Consider the following 19,655-nt stretch of genomic DNA (forward strand, 5'->3'; position numbering starts at 1 on the left):
GATTCGGGCTCCCAAGTAAGACCCCTAATGTAGATCAGCAGTTTCTGAAATACTCCGACCAGCCCGTCTGGCATCAAAAACCACGTCACATTCAAACTCACTTAAACCAACTGCAGCACCCCCACCCCATATCTAAAATATAAATCATCAGTCCTTTAATGTCCTTAATTTTTTGAACAGTACTGTAGATGCAACTTAATCTGCAAATTTGATTTTTTTTTTTCCATTCTTTATTAGAAAATGTTTCCAACATGGCATCAATAATACAATAACAGCCTACCTATGTAAAGCATTGCACAATATGAATGAGATACATAAGAACTACAGAAAAACAAGATAAAAATTAACTTTAAAAATTACATTACGAAGCATCATTTATGGGGCATCTCATATACCGTTACAGTATATTCTGACTTAAAACCAAAGCATTTTCTTAGAATTCATTTCCGACTAAGGATTGTAAGCATTGTTTCCTTCATTCCTGAATAAGAAGAAACATTTATGAATCACTGCATAAGTATACATTTCTGATGTCATCATTCAGTGCCAACCACAACTCAAAAAACACAACACAAACAGTGACAGTGAATTTAACTGATATTCAGGAAAAAGCAGAGCTCAGGATTTGAGCAAAAAAATAAGAAACTGAACATTGAAGTGTAACCATTAGTATTATCAGCTATAATTGACATGTTGAAAATTTTCTCCATAAACTCAAAATCCAGCATTGTTCATTTGTACATCATGGTTTAATTTTGAACTGGAGGATAGTCTTCAGTAAATAGACGTCTGACGACAAATGTTCTTTGTTCCACATATTCACCCCCAAGCACACATGAAATAAGGCCAAATAAATGCTGGTGTGTAACTTTATTGAAAGCAACAGTGGTACACTGAACATTCGGCGCTCTTACACCGTACAGTAACACTTTAAATATCAAAACCACACGAGCAGGTCACTATTTGTTGTCCCACCTAATGATAAACCTTTGATTCCCCCCCTCTCCCTCATGATTAAATGTATAATACCCATTATGGGAAAACATTGTTCGGTTGTAAAACAGTGATTTATATATTGAACACCCATACCAAATTTCCTCATCTTGTTTCATCTTTATTTTACCAATTAAAATACATTTAAAAAAAAAAAAAATATTACACACTTCTGTTTGGATCAGATTGTTGGATCTAAACAGGCTGTGTTTGGTAATCCCTGAACATGCTGTAAAGAAAAAAATAATAATTCAAGTATCAGCTTGACAAGTAGTGGAGGGGACACATGGGTTAGAAAAAGAAAAAACAAAACAAAAAGGCCGCATAATTTCATCTCTCCCACATGGCTTTGTTCATTATTATAAAAAAATAGGAGGGGGAAAAAAAAAAAGAATACATGACATTTTACAATCATAACTGGAAAGTAAACCATTTTTCCTGTTTCACAGACTCAAGCACCTTACAGATCTGGAGAGTTTTCATTCGACTCCATCACACACACAGCACACTACACCCACTACTGTGAGGTATGAACAACGCATCCACTAAACGTTATGGTAACCAATGATTACTGAGGAATCTTTGTAACAAACAAAAGTGAATATTGCAGCAACTCAAAATATGACACTGAGCAAAAGTGCATTTCTATAGTTTTGTGCTGAAATGAACAGCAGCAGAAAAGGCTCTTGCAAATACACGTTCTTAAAAGCAAAATATATATAAAAAAATGATGCAGTTTCAAGCTGCTAATACCATTTATCTGTGGTGGGTCTTAACAGATGCTAGTCATTACATGCTTTAAACAATGAGGCCAAAAAGAAGCGTGAAGTAATACGTTGGCTTGACCCTGCAGGAAACAGCAGCACGGAATGGAGTGCGGCGGTTAATACAAGTGAAAGGAGAGATGGAGAAACAAAACAGGAGAGATGACAGAGGCGAGTACGTCAAGGCTTTGGCTGGTTCTTTAGTCAGCTTCCTCCTCAGACTCTTCCTCTTCTGCTGTCTCCAGCCAGGTGAGCCACTGGTTCACCTAAACAACAGGGAAGAAATTATTATTTTTTTAATTTGTTTCTTTTAAAAGGTGGGTATTTGTTTAATGCAATAGGATAATTACCTGGAACAATGCTTTTCCTTTCCCTGGAAACTCCTGTGTAATATCTTCTTTCCATGCTAGGAAGGCCTCTTCTTCAATTATCTCCAGATCATAGAAGTAGACAAAGTAGCGCAGTAACATTCCTAAGGAGATAAGAGACCATTAAAAACAGGAAAACAAGCATTTCCTCCGATTACTTCAATTCCAAGTTTTGGTAAACAAACACCAAGGTTCCCACATCTTAGGTCAATGAATTTCCATGACTTCAAGCATTCTGTATTAAAAATAAATAAATGTGTTATTTATTTGTTTGTTATTAATAAGCCATGGTACTAAATCATCCAGGTTTAGATGAAGACAGGGAGATTATTAATGCATACATAAATTAAAATTACTATGTTATTTTTATTATTATTATTCTCAAAGTCTTTGGGTGGCAGGGCTGCTGCAGGATTTTTAAGCTCAAATTTAAGACTTTAAAATCTTTTAAGACCTGCACAAATAAAATTAAATACCATATGAGCGGGTTAGAGCAATGTCTATTAAACTGTAAAAAGCATGATTTACAGTTCAGATAGTAGTTTTCACAAAAACAGTTTCATAAAATGATACACTTCACATTTCAGCCTTTAAAACATTTAAGAAAAAGGATGAGTCAAAAGTATTTATTTTAAATATCAATAAATTATTATATTAATTAATATAAAATAATATACAAACATTTTACGGTTTAGAATTTTTATAATGAATCATCTCATCAATCCACATTTACAGCGCTGCGTGTTTGCAGGTTAAAAACATGGGTCGATTTTCACATTGGTCTGAACAACAACAAAAAAAAAACCCCCAATGTTCCTGCAATACTGGAGGCTGCAGTTCTAGGACTGCATAGGGCCCTATTTTTTTGGGACAGCGTGATCTACTCCAACAGAGGAGACCTGATTCAAACATCAAACAAACAGTGTGATTATTAGTACTTTATTTATGGATCTAGTCCATAAATTGGATCTAGTCTTTGCATCTAATTTGTACTGCAATTGTTTTACCGTTTACTGCACTTTAAGTGGGTCACACATCAGACGTGAAGCGCTGCGAATTAACTGAAGTCTCTCACAGACACAAGACTTTCTTTCCAAGAAAACAGAATTTAAAACCAGAATATTGAACTAAATTAGGTTAAATATTTCAAGAGGGTAACCAACGGGTATGTTTAGGGTTAGGAGTTGATTAGGACATTTATTAAGTGTATACAATTAAACTACGTAATTCCTTAAAAATAATATACAGAATTGAATAGCAAGTGCTATAAAATAGTATGAGCCACTAATATTTAGTCATTTAGCAGGTGCTTTTATCCAAAGCGACTTACAAATGAGGACATTGGAAGCAATCATATATGCAAGTGCTATAACAAGTCTCATTTAGCCTAATGCAGTGCACGTAGCAAGGCATTTTTTATAATAAAAAGTTATTTAATAAAAAGAATTATATAATAAAATAAAACTGATAGAATAGAAAACAAGCAGTAAATGAATAGAGTGCAAGTCTAAAAGGGACAAGTTTGTTTTAAAGAATAGAGAGTGCTAGAGTTAGAGGGTCAAATAAAGATGGAAGAGATGTGTTATTAATCGATTCTTGAAGATGGCTTAGGACTCAGCTGCTGGGATTGAGTTGGGCAGGTCATTCCACCAGGAGGAAACATTTAATTTAAAGTCAGTGAAAGTGATTTTATGCCTCTTTGGCATGAACAATAAAAGGCTAAAAGACCTGACATAATACATACAAAAATTTTTTTATTAAAAAAACAAACCTCCCTTCAAGTTTGGGGGAATTATCATAATTTACAGTGAGAAGATTTTTAGCTGTACCTTTGGGAAAAGCATGGACATTGCAGTGCACTTGTAGCGCGTAGAGTGCACTGACTTGCAGGTCCACGTGATCATGCAGGAATTTTTGCATCACCGGTTTGAAGGCAAGTAGCAGCTGCTTTTCCTGGTCGAGCTGTTCTTTCGTAGGTGCAGATAATTGGTCGTCTCCTTCAGTGGAATACATCTCATGGAAAATGTACTGCAAAAAGCTAGAAGAATTTTGGGAAAGTTAACCAAGTGTCCATATAACAAACTTCAATCCATTTACAAGAAATGTTTCGGCCAGCAGGTCCATCATCATACCTGGTCATGAGAATGTTAACGAAACCCTTATCAGTGTGCAGTTTTGGAGAAATGTTGTCCTTGATCCACTTGTAGATGGTTTGCGGGGCAGGATCTGCTTTAATTTGTTTCAGCAGCTCCTTCTCCAGCTTCATCAGAGGGAATAAGAAGCTCAGGCCCTTCCCCTCCAGAATCTCCAACATACGATCTTTGTTTTGATCTATTTCTGTGGGCAGAGACAGGAATGTGAACACCAGAGCAAACAATGCCAAAAGTGGAAAGTTCGTTTAATAAAATAAAAAAAAATAAAACAACAGGCAACCGAGTTTTCAAATTCACAATTCTGGCAACTGAAAATTAGTCCAAACCTATTATGAGGGGCCAAATGGTAACATTTAACTTGGATAAACATCAGCTGTGTGGATGCTAGAGCTGGGTTGACTATCAATTCCTCAATCTTCATTTTGATGAAGGGAGATCTTTTAGTCTATGCGGTTTTCAGCTGATGCATGGACAAAACTTCACTGAACGTTATTTGTAGCTCATTTGAAGTAAACTGTAGATGTGTCAACCCGGTTACCATTCTAAAAGCATAAATACATACTAACATCAAGTTGATTAACTTTAAACTTCTCAAATTGAAGACGCATGCATGTATGACCATACAGGGAGGAAACGAGCACATACCTGGCAGCATCTTCTGCATGCTGACCTTGCTCTGCTGGAACAGGTCGGTCAACCACTCCCGATCTTTCATTTTGGCCATTTGCTGCAAGCAGAGGAGGAAAAGAGGAAAGTGGGTGCCGTTCTCCAGTGGGTGGGCCAACTCTGCCATGCTCACAAGTTCAGCAATGATCGCCCGGGCAGCAAACTGAGCCAGGTAAGACTTCACCAAGGGAACATCCAACTCGATCTTGGGACACTGGTCCAGAACACTGAGGAAAGCCTGTAAAAAGATGTCATTTGAGGAAGCGATGAGTCCCCGTTTCAGTCAAGATGCTGTGAGGGTGAACTTCACTGGTTCAAAGTGTATACAAACCTGCATAAAGTTCTCCCCCGTGACCAGACCCTCCATCCGGAGCGTGTTGATCAGAGTGCTGACATGCTCTCGGTCCTCATCTGGGTTCTCCAGTGAGCAGATGATCATCTTACTCAACATCTCAGGCAGGAAGTGTTTGGGAGCCTTCATCTCTCGCACCCCATTCACTGCATTGTTCATGTTTTTGCTACTCAAGAAAGCCGTCACAACATTCTCCTGCAAGCAAAATTTAAGAAACTGCTCACTCAAAAGTTTCAGTGAACCATTTCCAATAATAAGATATTGAGTGGAACGTACAGTCATCTTAAGCAGTTCCTCCTTAGCAGGAGGTGGCTTCTTAGTTGTCTTCTGTGGCTTCTCCTGAATTGGAGGTGGGTTGGTTTTCAGGCCAAGTTGTGGCGGCTACAAAAAATAGAAAGGGTTAAATGTACCTTGAAAATAAGAAATATGGCAAAATTTGTTCCTATGAACTACAGTACTCATTACCTGTCCCAGCGGTGGTGTGGATGTGCGTGGAGGTTGAGCACTAGGAGGAATCATGGTAGGTATCTGAGGCTGCAACTTTGGCATTTGGTTTTTGTTCAGAATGAATGACTGAGCAGGTCTCAAGCTGATCTAGAATATGAAAATAATTTTAGTCATCATTAATCCTCGAAGATGAAAAACACTTTTCTTCAAATTAAAACCAGACTATAAAGAATGCACTCTGTGTGAACAGTTAACCTCCTGAGACCCTGCGTCCTCATATGAGGACGACATAATTTTAGTGAATCTGAGACTATACATGCCACAGTTTTTAGTCTGGACTTCCTATACAGAGCACATTCAGGGCTTTTCAGAGATACTAAATGTTTGGATGTTTCACCATGACTACTCCCTCTTCTTGGTCTTCAAAAGTGTCTGATTAATTTAGTGACACTCTTATGGAAATATAATATTTTGTAATTATTTAAAGCCGTCTAAAGTTTTAACTGTCATAAATCAATCTCTCAGGAAAATGTTATGGGGTTTCAAATCAAAACATGACTTAATTTCTAGCGATTATCGCCGATTTGATTGCACAGATACTATTTAAACTAAACTGAGCTAGACAATGACATCTCTGAATTCAATAATGAAATGCCTTTAACTGAAAATTGAGCGTTTAATCTTATCATTATACATTACTGACACTCTATCCTCCAATTTGATACTGTTAAGTGCTTTGACACAATCTGTATTGTAAAAGCGCTATATAAATAATGGTGACTTGACTTATGAAACAGGACATTGATTTCATACATGTCCTCATATGACGACACCGGGACTAAAAGTGTGTTTATTACTCATTTTGGGAGACACAAATGAATAAAGATTATATTATGAAAATCTTGTCAATTATTACACTTTTTTCATTACGTTGCCCCAAAAACACATTAATATGCAAATTACATTTAGTTTATAGATACATTGTATATAATGAGAAAACCCGTTCATGGACATTTTACACACATTTTGAAGAAAAAGGGTATATCAAATCATTCTGTTATAACAGTTGAGAATCATCTTTTATACAAAGTTTGGTTAAAAAAAACAAAACCCTAAAAACTAAAAATGTACTGGTGACTTAAAATCAGTTGTTTTGCCTATGCATGTTCATTCATGTCTTTTTATTATTATTATTATTTTAAATTGAGTCCTGATGTCTTCTACCGAGGACATAGCATAACTTATGAAGTATCATTTAACTTTTTTTTTTGTTTTTTTAAATGTTCTAAATGTAATGACATTAATGGAATGGAAAAAAAAAAACAAAGCAAAAAAAAACAAACCTACTTCTTTCCCCAAAACTTTCCCCCAGGTCTCAGGAGGATAAGGCAAAAAACAAAACAAAAAAACACATAGTATGACAAAATGACAAATTATGAACATGATATTATTATTATTTTTTAATTTATTCATTTACTTGGATAACCTAAAATATGAAAAAGCATTTGTCATCCCTTGTCCAACAATACCAAAATCATTTTCCTTTAAAATTAAGCCCAGATTACACAGTGCACACACTGAGTGAACAGTAAAAAATGAAATAAAAGATGCGTGTAATAACTGTAAAATAATAATTATAACAACAATAATTAATATGGATAATCACTAGGGACAACCTTGAAACTGTTGGCTTAAAATTGGATTGTAATGCGTCAACTGTTTTAAGTCTTCAACAGTATTTAAAAATTTTTCAGAACAAATTTGTACTGATACTGGGGCCCGTTCTTCGTACGTAGCCAACTCTGTTAGCTGGATTTGATTGTTGACGATTTCACTTGATCTTGGATCGAAGCTCATCCTAGACTTGCTGTCATAGCAACAGGTCCGTAAACTTAAACCTGGTCGGGCCATCTGCCACCGCTACTTTATTACAAGAGTATCCTACTGATCCAGGGACAGTAATTTAAAAATTAATTTGAAAATATTATAACAATTTCGTGTAGTCTATAATACTATAGACACAGCCAGTTTAACTCATTGAAAGACTTTAGTGATGAAAATTACTTTATAATTGTATTGGAGTCTTACACACATGCTATACCAGAGTCGTGCATTAGTTTGAGTGGTGACAGCTATTATGGGAGTGGCTTGATGGGGCGCAGGAGATGCAGATAATTGATCTCTAAGAAACCTTAATGCTGTCACATAAGTGTCAAATCTACTTCAAAGATAAAATTAAATGAATTGCTAATTACAACATTGAAAAAAAATGTAAAGCCTGTACAAATACTAGAAATCATGAATATAAATAATTGGGAATCATGTATGAATCATGAATTACAAATAAATTAAAAACAGTGCACATTTAATTTATCTATTAGCCTATAACAATTAAGTAGTTTTGTTCGTTTGGCTGTTTCCTTATAAAGGTATTGAAATTTGTCAACTTTTACGTCAGTTGTCTTTTTAATGATAGGATTATCATTATGTTGCTGTCTTGCCGCTAGCCAATCGCTGCATTGCTGATCGCGGTTTCGAGTATCGATACATCTGCCCTTTTCGGGGAACATGAGAACGCAAAGTAATCTTAGACAACTTAATCCAGATATTTTAATCCAATTCGCACATTCGTTTGAAAAGCCAAATTAGCCAGAGATCAGTTATCAGGATTAGAAGATCTGGCATCTTTCAAATCATCTGAGATGTAATAAGCAACGTACAAAGAACAGGCCCCTGGTCTAAACTGCTGAAATGTTGACACCAGTTATGACAACAACAACAATACATGTCCATCATCTGAAATTAAAATCATTCATACCTCATCAGCATTCAGCTGTCCTTTCTTAATAAAACGTGGCGGCATATCCTTGGACTGAGCTTGCTGTTGAGATGAATGAGTCTGGCTCTGGAAAAGCATATTCTGCCCCTTTGATCAGAACAAAAACACTTGTAATTTGCACTAATATTTTGAAGTCCTGAAGCATTAGTTTTTTGGTAGTTGGGCATTTACCTGGTTGGATTTGATGAAAGGCTGGGGTGCAGGGGCTATGTGGCCACCATGACCGTTGAAAAGAGGGTTTGTGCGACGGCCCATGGTGGGGGAAAACCTGTCCTGAATGACCCCAGGGCCAGTACCAATCCCACTGCCTACAACCAGACAACAGAGTTATTAAGCTGGCAGTGAACTATAGAGCAAATCCAGTCATGCACCACCTGTCCCAGAAATGTCAACGCACTTCAGGACATACCTGGCATCTGCCCAAACATATCCGCTAATCCCCCAAGAGTTTCTCGATCAGGTTTAATTCTTGTCGGCAAGAAAGGACTTTCTTGAAAGAAGTCGGTCCTTATTCCTTGAGTCATTGGTGGAATAAAAACACCCAAATCCTGCAAGGAACAAAAAGCAGCCAAAAAAAGAGAAACAAAACCAAAGATAAGACAACAAGTTTCCATATCTGCAAGGGTCTACAAGCCTTTTCAGGCCACAGACAATTTGCTTCACACCTATAAACCCCAAAAACTGCAAAAAAGGGAATTTGTCATCTGATAATTTCTTGAAATCAGCGATGTTTAGAAAATCTTGGAAAATTCTGATATTAGAATAGAACTACATATTTAGGAAAACTCACAGGGCTCCGCTCCACAATGCATTGAAAAAAAAAAAAAAAAAAATCGATATCGCAAAATGGCTTATGCTGCATTTAATTAAAAAAAATTATGGTATCATGAGCTGAGTAAGAGTAAATGAACGCAACAATTAAAGTTTGTTTTACCATTCAAACATAAATATTATTAAGACATTACGGTTATAATTTTACAATAAAATAACATTACATTACTTTTTACAATATTACTTTCATATTTTTATTTCATAAAAAAAATTATATATTTTTACTTTCTTTTTTTTTTTAAATAGTAATACTGAATTGGCCAACAGTCGGAATATAGTTTGAAAACCCAAGTGGAAAGATTTCTGAAGTGGTCACTGAAAAAGGCCGGTTCTTATAAACAGTAAAATTCAAATATAAACACCCCAATTTTAAGTTTGTCCCAAATAATTTAACCCTAACTTTAAAATGATTCATTCTATCCTTACATGGCTATTCAAAGTTATCTTGTGATTGTAACGAGTTACACCGTTAATGCACTCTAAAAGGTCAAACGATAATTGGAGGGGTCTCACCTTCACTGCATCCTGACGGATCTGGTTGATAGTCTTAGGTCCATTATCAATAAAAGCTTTCCGAGGCACCCAGTTGTTCTCTCGCAACTCCACGGTATCCTGAAGCAGGAAACGAATCCTAGCAGGCAAGTCCTTGTTGTTCATTAAGGATCGCATACGGCCGAAGTACTGATTCATTAAAGACTGTAAGACAAAGGGGTGTTAGGAAATACTCCGTCTTAATGCACCCAAAGTCCTGCAAGTCTTAAAGCAGCTTACCTTGGCTTTCTCATGATCTAGTCTTGGCCCCACAGTTCTCATTATCTGACAGAGGCACTCCAAATCCTCCCCCATATCCTTAAGTTGGACTCTTTTCTTCTTTTCCAGAAGCTTCAATTAGGAGGGTTCAAATGCAACAACGTTAGGTTGGAGATCAAGTAGCCGACATGAATATTTCAATGAGGATTTATGAATAACTCACTGTTTTGATGCATCTATGAAGGATAGACTCATGAATGAGATCGAGTTTGCCAAGTTCTCCAATGAATTTGATGTTGCCCAGCATTTTGATCTTGGCAATGGCACGCTGCTCTTCCTCCTCAGAGGTGAGAGGGCTGTCATTTTTATCATAGACTGGTAGAAAAATAAAAAAAATAAAATCACAAGTAAATATCTGGTAACTCAGTATAGTTGCTGTAATAATGTTAACACTTCCACAGTCTACTTACTGTCAACATTTCTGGTGCGGTTTTCAAATTCATCTTGAAGTTTGGATATCAGAAGTCTCCTGAATGTCTGTAGGAGCATGATGAAACACTGGAATAAATATCCCAACACAGTACTCTTTGCTGTAAAGCTTCTTGCACATGAATAAGAGAGGAATTTCTTACAGTGCTCTGCTTTTGTGATGATTGGATCTCTGTTGAAGGGCCGTCAAAGTTTGGAGCATCCTCTGCCAGACGCAGACATAGCTGAGCATATAGCGAGCTATACTTTGGCTCTTCAAGGGCTTTGTCTACAATCTAGTTGAAGTGAACAAGTAGTTGGGTAAAGAAAGTTAAAACAAAGCAAAATATAAAAATTCACACACATATACATAGTCCCCCCCCCCATACATATTTTCAAAAATGTAAACATTTGAATTCTTCGCGAAGTATTCGATTTCTACAGCAACTGATTTGGCACACATCATTCTCTTTCTATGAAACACGTGAACCGCATTGACCGGTTCAAACTCTATAGCGACACCAACTCTATAGCGGTTTGCCCAAGCATTGAGATTATTACTGGAATTCAATCAAATGGCTTTCCCAGCTTAGTTTTGCGTCCGTATGTCCGGTGCACACACGCAGCTTAAAAGGAACATTGCATAACAGTCTGTAATTTTTTTTATTTGCCAAACAAAGGTAATTTTTTTGCACATTAGAGTCATGGAGGAATTCAGGTGAACAGATTCACAAACTTTGATGTGCTAATTTCATGTGCAAGAAAAGCCATCTGCTTTGGTATTAAAGTTGGCATTGAGTATTATAAAATTTCACCAGTATTGGTATTGTGACTAATCTACACACACACATACATACATATACATATATATATAAATAAATGAACAAAACCCTCACCAGCAAGATGATTCCTTTGAGGACGAGCTTTGAATCTACGCCCACATTCAGGAGCTCAAGGCATAGCTTGTCAAACTTTTCAGGGGTCAGTTTATTAAGTATGCTACAAAAAAAGAACAAAAAAAAAAAAAGCAAGCAAAATGGTTAGTTCTTCAGTGACACTGGTATTTAAAAAGCTACTTCAAGTACATTTCCAGCCAAGAACATTCAAATCCAGGATGAAATGATTTGCAAAGCCAAACACTTGTCTTTACACACTTTTCACAGCAGGACAAGGGAGTGTACTCTGCTTTCTGCTGTGCATTATATTACTCTCAAAAGGTAAATAAGGACAAACTCCACTGTATCTCTGCAGTGGTGAATGAGGAGATTCATTTCAGGCTCTTACCCTCTCACTTTTCTGAAGATTGCATCGTGTCGTTCTTTTTCGTTGGAGGAGTTGACATCTCGTCTAGTGCTTCGTGAAGGAACCCATCTCTGAACGCTAGGCCCTGGGGTTTTCCCCAGGAACTCGCTATAAAACAACAGTGCAGAGTCATTTGTTTCGTCAAGGATTTAGTGATTTACTAATGTCCATCATAAAACATCAGCATTGAAATATATTTTTGTACCAATCAGAAAAGATTCTGCCACCACCCGTACATGACAAACACTTTAATGGTATTTCCTCACTTGAGGACAACATCTCAGATTCAGGACAAGCTACTACTAATGTCTACATTTAAAACTAATGTGATAAGTAGCATCTGACAGTTTAGACAGCATGACACTGAAGTTAATAATAATATTTTCTTTCCAATTGACCTATATCCATGTGAAAAGTGGGCTGGGTTTGATTTTGCCTATCAGGAAATGATTGGCTAGTTGTCGTTTGCCATTACAGTGATCTCTTGAGTGACAGGTTGCTGGTAGAGAAAGGTTACGCAATGATGCACAATTCAGAGAACAGATGTTATTTCGGTTAAACATAATGAGGGGATATGAATTTAAAAAAAAAATAATAATAAAAAAAAAGCATGAATACATTTATAACAAACATTACAAAAAAACCCATCAGTTCTAATTTCATGGTGACTTCACATATTTATTTTTCTTCAGCCAAAAAGAAAATACTACGGTAATTTTTTGCTGGTTGCTATTCAGAGTCAACAAATCTATTCACCCCACTTAATCAAATCCTCAGTAAACATCACAACGATGACGTAATGATGGTCACTAATGTAGAGGGCAGCTATACATTTAAATGAGCTGAGAGGTCAATAAACAAGCTCATTCATAGATCAAAACTTCAAGTTCATTTTGATTCAGACACGACCAAAAGTGATATCCAAATAAGAAAAAAAAAAAAAAAAAGTCCATTATTAATTTCTCCAAACATACCTGTTGCCGACAGACTTGGGATAGTGCTGAGCTGCACCCCTACCTCCTCCTCCGCCCGAAGAAGCACTATAAAATAAAAAATTCGTATTGTGAGTTATTTAAATTACCAGAACTCATTTTCCAATCTACATTCCCCACACCCCAGGAATTTATATATGAAGTACGAGTTCTTTCTGACCATAAGCTTAATTAAAAGCTAACAATATGCATCTTATCAACTAAACCCTAGGTAAATTAATGATCTTCTGAAAAGGCATAGAGCCATAAAAACAGTGTATATAAACGTGAAATGTGTACCTGAAACGAGAAGCACCCCCCTCTGCAATCACACTCTCCACTTTGGCGGCTTGACAATGAAAGATCCTCAAAAAGAATGAGAGTGAAAGGGTGGGGGTGTAGAAACACGGCCTAAAAGAGGAGAAAAGCACTTTATTTAGATACATTTAGACAATAAATGGAATTAACAAGCACTTAAGTTTAACTGAAATGTACAGGAGAGATTAAATGGTTCTTTAGTCGCACTGAAAAAAATGACAATGCGGATAAATGTAAAGAATTGAACTGCCATCAAATCTGAACAAAAGCACAAGGCCTCTGCCATGAGCTCAGATTTCACAAAAGAGCCTTGATTTATTAAACGCATTCAAACGACATTATAATTGCGTTTATTAAAATGTTTACGGTCAGGTAATAAAGACTACACACGGACGGTTTAAATTAGCGTACATTTTATGATTATGATAGACAGTAATAATTAAAAATCACACACTCAGTTGTTGTCATAGAGCTCTTCTCGTGCTTTAGCATTGAGGCTAATTATCGCACACAAGAAAACAGCCACGATCTGGACATTCAACGTTTCAAGTCAACGCAATAAACAAGTGGAAAACAAAACCAGGCATCAAGTGTAATAGCCAGTCACTTGGCTGTATACTATTCGTTGTTTTATGGCCAAACGGGCGGTTTACCGGCAGGGTGGTGCGAGAGAACAGCTGATCTAATAACCGGACGCCATTTTCTCATAAAGGATCATAAAGCGAGTCAGCACAGCCCACAATCAACATATAAACACACAGCAGCTCACATACAGCGCTAAACCTCCGGGTTTAACTCTGTAACGGCGCTCGGTTCACCGGGATAACGGAATGTAGCTGTTATAGGTCCAGCGAACGTAGAAAGCAGGAACATGCGCGCAACCGGAGCCATTTTACAGCAGCAGCCCGGTGGCTAATGTCAGTCAGATTAGCTTAATCTTACCTTTTCTAAAAGAACTTCAGCTTTGATGGTGTTGGGTTACCAAAAAAGAAAAGAAAAAAGATGAGAAAGGAATTTTATTTGAACGTGAATAATAATACGGTTAAAGAGCAGTGCGCCTTGAGGTAACGCTGGCCGCACCGGTGCGAGGAGGAGAACTGCGGCCTGACGTCACGCGCAGCCGCAACTTTATCCACTGGACGAGTCAAACCTGCTGGACGGGCCGTCATCAGCAAGTTTCGCTGCACCTACACTGGACACAAAAAATGACTCACCTCAGAGACTCTAGCCTTTCGAGCCAGTTCATCAAAAAGATTCACTCGGTGGCCCTTTTCCCGCAGTTGATCGTTTCGCCAGTAGGTGGCGACGAGTCTTTTGAGCGAGTCATTGAATCATTTACTCTGTTCTCTAATAATGGTGCTCAGCTCGGCTCGGTTTGCGTTTCCACTGCAGTTTAGTACCGCTTTAGAGTCGGCGGGATTATTCACGCAGTGTTGCCAACTAATTTTCAGGGGAAGTTGCTAAAGGAAGGTCGATTTGTTACAAAAAGTTGCTAAAAGATGTTGTGATATCATTGCACCATGTCATCATTATGTAATTACCATGCAAAATTGCCTACATCAAGTCTATATTATAAAAATATATTTTATATATGTTAATTTAGATTTGTTTGTAGTAATATAATATTAAAATACAACTATTTTTAAATACAACATTGAATTTTTAAACACATTTTTGAACATTACAGTGTAAGTTTTTTTGTTTTTTTTCAATTAGCTAGTAAACTAGTAAAACTACACATTCTGAACAATTATAGTTTTAAGCAGTGTATTAGCCGTTAATTAGTGTGCTACACTCTAAGAAAATTCTGTAAAAATGGGGCACAATCTACTATTTTAACGTGAAGGAATTTTCCGTATTGATTTTTTTTAATTACGCATTGTATTTTGTGTTTTCGGGTTACAGGTTTACAATGGATAGTGAATAATGGATAACGTCCTGGAAAATTACTAGTACCTTTTCCATTTTTCTAGATATTTTTCGTACAGTGTAGTAACTGATCAACAATCGCAGGTACAAGCTACTAACAAGGTGTTAATTCACGTAATGTGTGTACTGCTAGGCATCTTTGGTTTCCTCTTGTGTAATTTGGATGGAAAATGTGTGCCTTTTTATTGTTTGAATCACTTATCAAAAGGGATAAGTGGAAGAAAAGTGGAATTTTGGAAGGAAAAGTTGCTAGGGTAGTGTGAAAAGTTGCTAAATTTAGTAACAAAATTGCTAATTTGGCAACACTGTATTCACTTGTTGTTATATATCTTCTCCTCGGCTATCAACGAGAGGAACGTCTGTACTTCCTCAACAGACAACGAAACAGACATTTTTTGGTTGTTAAAGGGATACTCCACCCCAAAATGAAAATTTTGTCATTAATCACTTACCCCTATGTCGTTCCAAACCCGTTCATCCTCGGATCACAATTTAAGATATTTTGGATGAAAACCGGGAGGCTTGTGACTGTCCCATTGACTGCCAAGTAAATTACAGTCAAGGCACAGAAAAGTATAAAACACATCGTCAAAATAGTCCATCTGCCATCAGTGGTTCAATCTGAATTTTATGAAGTGACGAGAATACTTTTTGTACGCGAAGAAAATAAAAATAACGACATTTATTCAACAATTCGTCTCCTCTCTGTCTCTCTGCGTCAGCGTGGCGCCATTTTGGAGAGCATCCGCTGGACGCAAAGTGCGTACGCTATTCTCTGTCATCAGAAAAGCATGGATACGTATTGTACGTTTATTTACGCTTTGATTTGAACGGAAACAGCGTATCCATGCGTTACTGACAACGAACGAAGCTTTAATGGGTTTGGAAGGACATGAGGGTAAGTGACTAATGACAATATTTTCATTTTGGGGTGGAGTATCCCTTTAAAAGAAAGGTTACCGTCTACTGAACGTAAAGCTGATTAAGTTGTTTATGTTCATTGGATACTCTCTAAAATGGCGGAAGATGGTAAATCGGGGAGAAGAATTGTATTGAATCATTGAATCATTAACCGATTCGTTAAACATCCAATTATCATATTATTTAGGTATTAACAAATCTAAAAAGGTTTAAACACCACAAGCGTTTTCGCCACAAATGGCAGCAAAGCACATCTATCGTTTTTCATCCATTTTTTTTTAACTTCTGGGAATGAAATGACTTATACAATATGACCTATAACAATTTAATATCTTAATATTAATATAAAATATAATCAATAAATTATTTAGATGCATTTATTTAGTTTTAATAATGTCCTCACATTATTTTAATTGTGTATGGTCATTAGTGTTTATTTATTTATTTGACATTCAAATTATAGATAGGGTTTGTGGGTCCCCGGTGCAATTTGTAGCTCTTTGGGTCCCAGTTGAAATTGCATCCTGTGGGAGGTGTATTTCGGTTAAAATTTGAATCATAAATATTTCAAAGCTATGAAGTACTGTTTAGAACTAGGCTATCACTTTTATCACTTCTGCTGAACACTGCTGAGGGACTCACAGATGCATTCACAGTCACACGCGCTTAATCTCTCTCTCTCCCTATAATAACTGCATTAGCCTGCATATCAATGGCTCAGACCTCCGTTATTAACTCTAAAATTACATTTTGGAATTAGCAACGGAAAGTTTGGAGGGAGGTGCATAAACTAGTTCAAAAACACAGTTTTCAACAAATATCTTGAAATAAAATATCTGAACACTGTCTTGAGGTCTGGTTGTGACTCCAGGCCATAAATTTTTAGAGAAATAATGCACTCCTGAAGCAGTAATGTAGCCTCGATGCCAGAGCCTATTAATGGAATGGTCTTTCTCTGTTTTCAAATGAATTAAGAGCTACATTGATTTTCAATGACTAAACGCAGCCAAACGACTTTGCACTTATGGTGATAGAGAACACGGTAACGGTTTCCACACTCTCAGAAATAAAGGTACAAAAGCTGTCACTGGGGCGGTACCTTTTCAAAAGGTACACTTTTGTACCTATTAGGTTCAAATATGTACACTTTAAGTATTAATATGTACCTCTAAGGTACCAAAATGGACTCTTTAGGTACAAACATATACCTTTTGAAAAGGTACCGCCCCAGTGACAGCTTTTGTACCTTTATTTCTGAGAGTGCACTGATTACTAAATATTTTTGTTTGCTGGGATGGTAATATTCTATATTTATTTGCCAATAAGTGGTAAATCCGGCCCTGTGCGCACTAAAAAAATGGCCACCACATGCACATGTCCATAAAGTCCATGAGACCATAGTCATTTTAGGTTTCAGAAAGGTGCTTACACAACCTGATGTGCACTTTTGTGAACCCATGTAAAAACTGAAGTATACTTGGGCAACTATCTCCTGCTCAGGACCAGCTTAAGACCATTTTAGGACCAGCACATGACCAGCTCAAAACAGCTCAAACCAGCAGTCATGCTTCAAAACATACCTAAACAGCATATGCTGGTTTTTCAACAGGGCGTGGACCAAAAGTTCCAGAAAGTTCTGGCGTTACTTACAACACAGATATTCTCACACTGACATCTTAACTACTGTATAACTACTGATGCAACCTTTGCCACTTGACCACTTGTCTACTTAGATGAAGAATTTCCTGTATTTGGCCCAAGTGTTCAAATGAAGGCCACAAGTGTGGAGTACTTTTTATTACATTTTGATTTTCAATACTTCACACTTTAAAATAAACTTCTAAAAATGTCTGTTCAGTAACAGACAACATGTATTCATTGTGGTGCTTCTAATCAACTGATAAAAACAATTAGTAAAATACATTTCTAAAGGTGCCGTTGACATGAAATGTTCACCAGATGTCGGTAACAACCCAAGTAGTCCATACATACAAATAAAACAAAACAAATAAGTTCAGAAATTAAGTTATGTGTAATAAAATGGAATGACACAGGGAAAAAGTATTGGCACATGAGCTCCTGAATATGATGGGATAACCTCAAATGCTACTATGAAGCATTATTAGAGATCTTGTGGATTTAGTGTTTGTTAAGGTCACCAAGATTTGTCATTTTTCAGACTTACTGTCTGATGCGTGTATGCAATCTCAAGCGGCCAATGCCACAAGTTTGAGTATTGGAACAGGCCCATACTTTGGCACTTCTGACAATGGCACTTCTGGCAGGCCTGAACTCTGAACTCCGATTTCTGACAGCTAAATCATAAAGTGTGAGCATGCCTTAAAGTTTTCTGATTGCACGTGGACAGATTTATTATTATTATATCATTTTGCCATTTACAGAACCTTTAACATTAGAAGTAGTGTCTGAATTACTTATTTAGGTTGACTTCAGGTAAATTAGGCCACTTTTGCCACTGAGACTAGTCAAGAAATGGCCCTATTTACCTGATTTCACCATGTTCCTGGACCAAAAAAGACTGGAGATTCAGACAGCCTCCATATAGCAAATATCACCTTTTTCTCACTGCAACATCTAAATTTCCTCCATAATGTGGTTATCTGCTATAATTATTTTCTAGCAAATTCAGAATATTTTACCTTCTTCTATTTTTATTTACTCGTATCATTGCAGACACAGCTCAAATGTGATGTCCAATGACCCTAATCACCGCAAGTATTACATGACACGTGATAAATGATTTGATATGACTGAAATTATAGATATGTACTAAAAAATAAAGGTTCCAAAATGTGGTTTTCACAGCAATGCCACAGAAGAACCATTTAGGGTTGAGACTTCCGGTTCATTATAGCCACTATAGGGAAATAAAACAGTTTGCATTACAATCCAGCGTGTTCATAATTAAGATAATACACTAAAATAATATGGCAAGACACACCAGTTTGTAGTATCACAAGCAGTTTTGTTAAGCTAAAAATAGCTGAAAGCAAATGAGACCGCAAGCACGACCCATAACATTTACAAATGGCCGTGCCCATTTTTACGGGGTTTTTTTAAGAAATGGAAAGATTCCACGTATGTTAAAATTTCTTCATGGAAACATCAATGTGACATCTTTATTTTTAAGACAGCAAATCCAGAGGCACAAGGGAAATCATTTGAATCAGAGATTATCCATGGTTTATTTCCTCACTGATATGCCTTGCAAATATCCTCACATTTAAGATGTAAGATGTAAGATTTTAATTTTCTCCCTTTGATGAGAGCAATTCTACTGCAACATGATAGCCTCTTTAGAAAGTGTAATGATCCTTTGGTTTTTGCACACCGCAGTATAGTTGCAGCTTCCACAACACATGGATTCACTTGATGTGCCCTTGAACTGATACAGCTACACTGCTGTTTCTAATGAACTTGTCACAGAAATTATTACAAAGAGACATTTTATTAAAGCTATTGCCAGTGTCTTTTTAGATTACAATAATGTTCCTCTGGAGTGATAACGGTAATGTCCAACTACTTGGTTTGTTTCTGTTTTGAGGTTTATCGTCCACCTTAT

General features: G+C 36.7%; 1 protein-coding gene across 3 annotated transcripts; it reads right to left on the reverse strand.

Moving 5' to 3' along the window:
• Window positions 1–1,149: 1,149 nt before the first annotated feature.
• On the reverse strand, window positions 1,150–14,483 carry eif4g2a (eukaryotic translation initiation factor 4, gamma 2a). 3 transcript variants are annotated; one of them, XM_058782638.1, is made up of 22 exons: window positions 14,437–14,483; window positions 13,205–13,315; window positions 12,908–12,973; window positions 11,916–12,041; window positions 11,528–11,630; window positions 10,796–10,927; window positions 10,634–10,700; window positions 10,387–10,538; window positions 10,185–10,295; window positions 9,927–10,109; window positions 8,992–9,130; window positions 8,754–8,890; window positions 8,562–8,669; window positions 7,091–7,117; window positions 5,762–5,890; window positions 5,573–5,677; window positions 5,276–5,491; window positions 4,924–5,182; window positions 4,258–4,462; window positions 3,955–4,163; window positions 2,108–2,229; window positions 1,150–2,023 (listed from the first exon to the last, which is right to left on the reverse strand). In XM_058782638.1, the coding sequence occupies exons 1-22, from the start codon at window positions 14,466–14,468 to the stop codon at window positions 1,958–1,960; spliced, it is 2,805 nt and encodes a 934-aa protein (XP_058638621.1). In that variant the 5' UTR covers window positions 14,469–14,483; the 3' UTR covers window positions 1,150–1,957. The 3 variants fall into 3 exon arrangements, with proteins under 3 accessions (XP_058638621.1, XP_058638620.1, XP_058638623.1); XM_058782637.1 differs by lacking the exon at window positions 14,437–14,483 and adding an exon at window positions 13,677–13,828; XM_058782640.1 differs by lacking the exons at window positions 7,091–7,117; window positions 14,437–14,483 and adding an exon at window positions 13,677–13,825.
• Between the last annotated feature and the right edge of the window lie 5,172 nt (window positions 14,484–19,655).

This window comes from Onychostoma macrolepis, chromosome 07, assembly GCF_012432095.1.
Source record: "Onychostoma macrolepis isolate SWU-2019 chromosome 07, ASM1243209v1, whole genome shotgun sequence".
In the NCBI taxonomy this organism is placed as follows: Eukaryota; Metazoa; Chordata; class Actinopteri; order Cypriniformes; family Cyprinidae; genus Onychostoma; species Onychostoma macrolepis.

Coding starts and splice junctions, on each gene's coding strand:
- eif4g2a (XM_058782637.1), bottom strand. CDS start 13,714: ATGCTAAAGCACGAGAAGAGCTCTATGACAACAACTGA. Junction 10,296..10,386: donor TTCATAGATGCATCAAAACA/GTGAGTTATTCA, acceptor TCCTAATTGAAG/CTTCTGGAAAAGAAGAAAAG. Junction 9,131..9,926: donor TCCGTCAGGATGCAGTGAAG/GTGAGACCCCTC, acceptor TGTTCCTTGCAG/GATTTGGGTGTTTTTATTCC.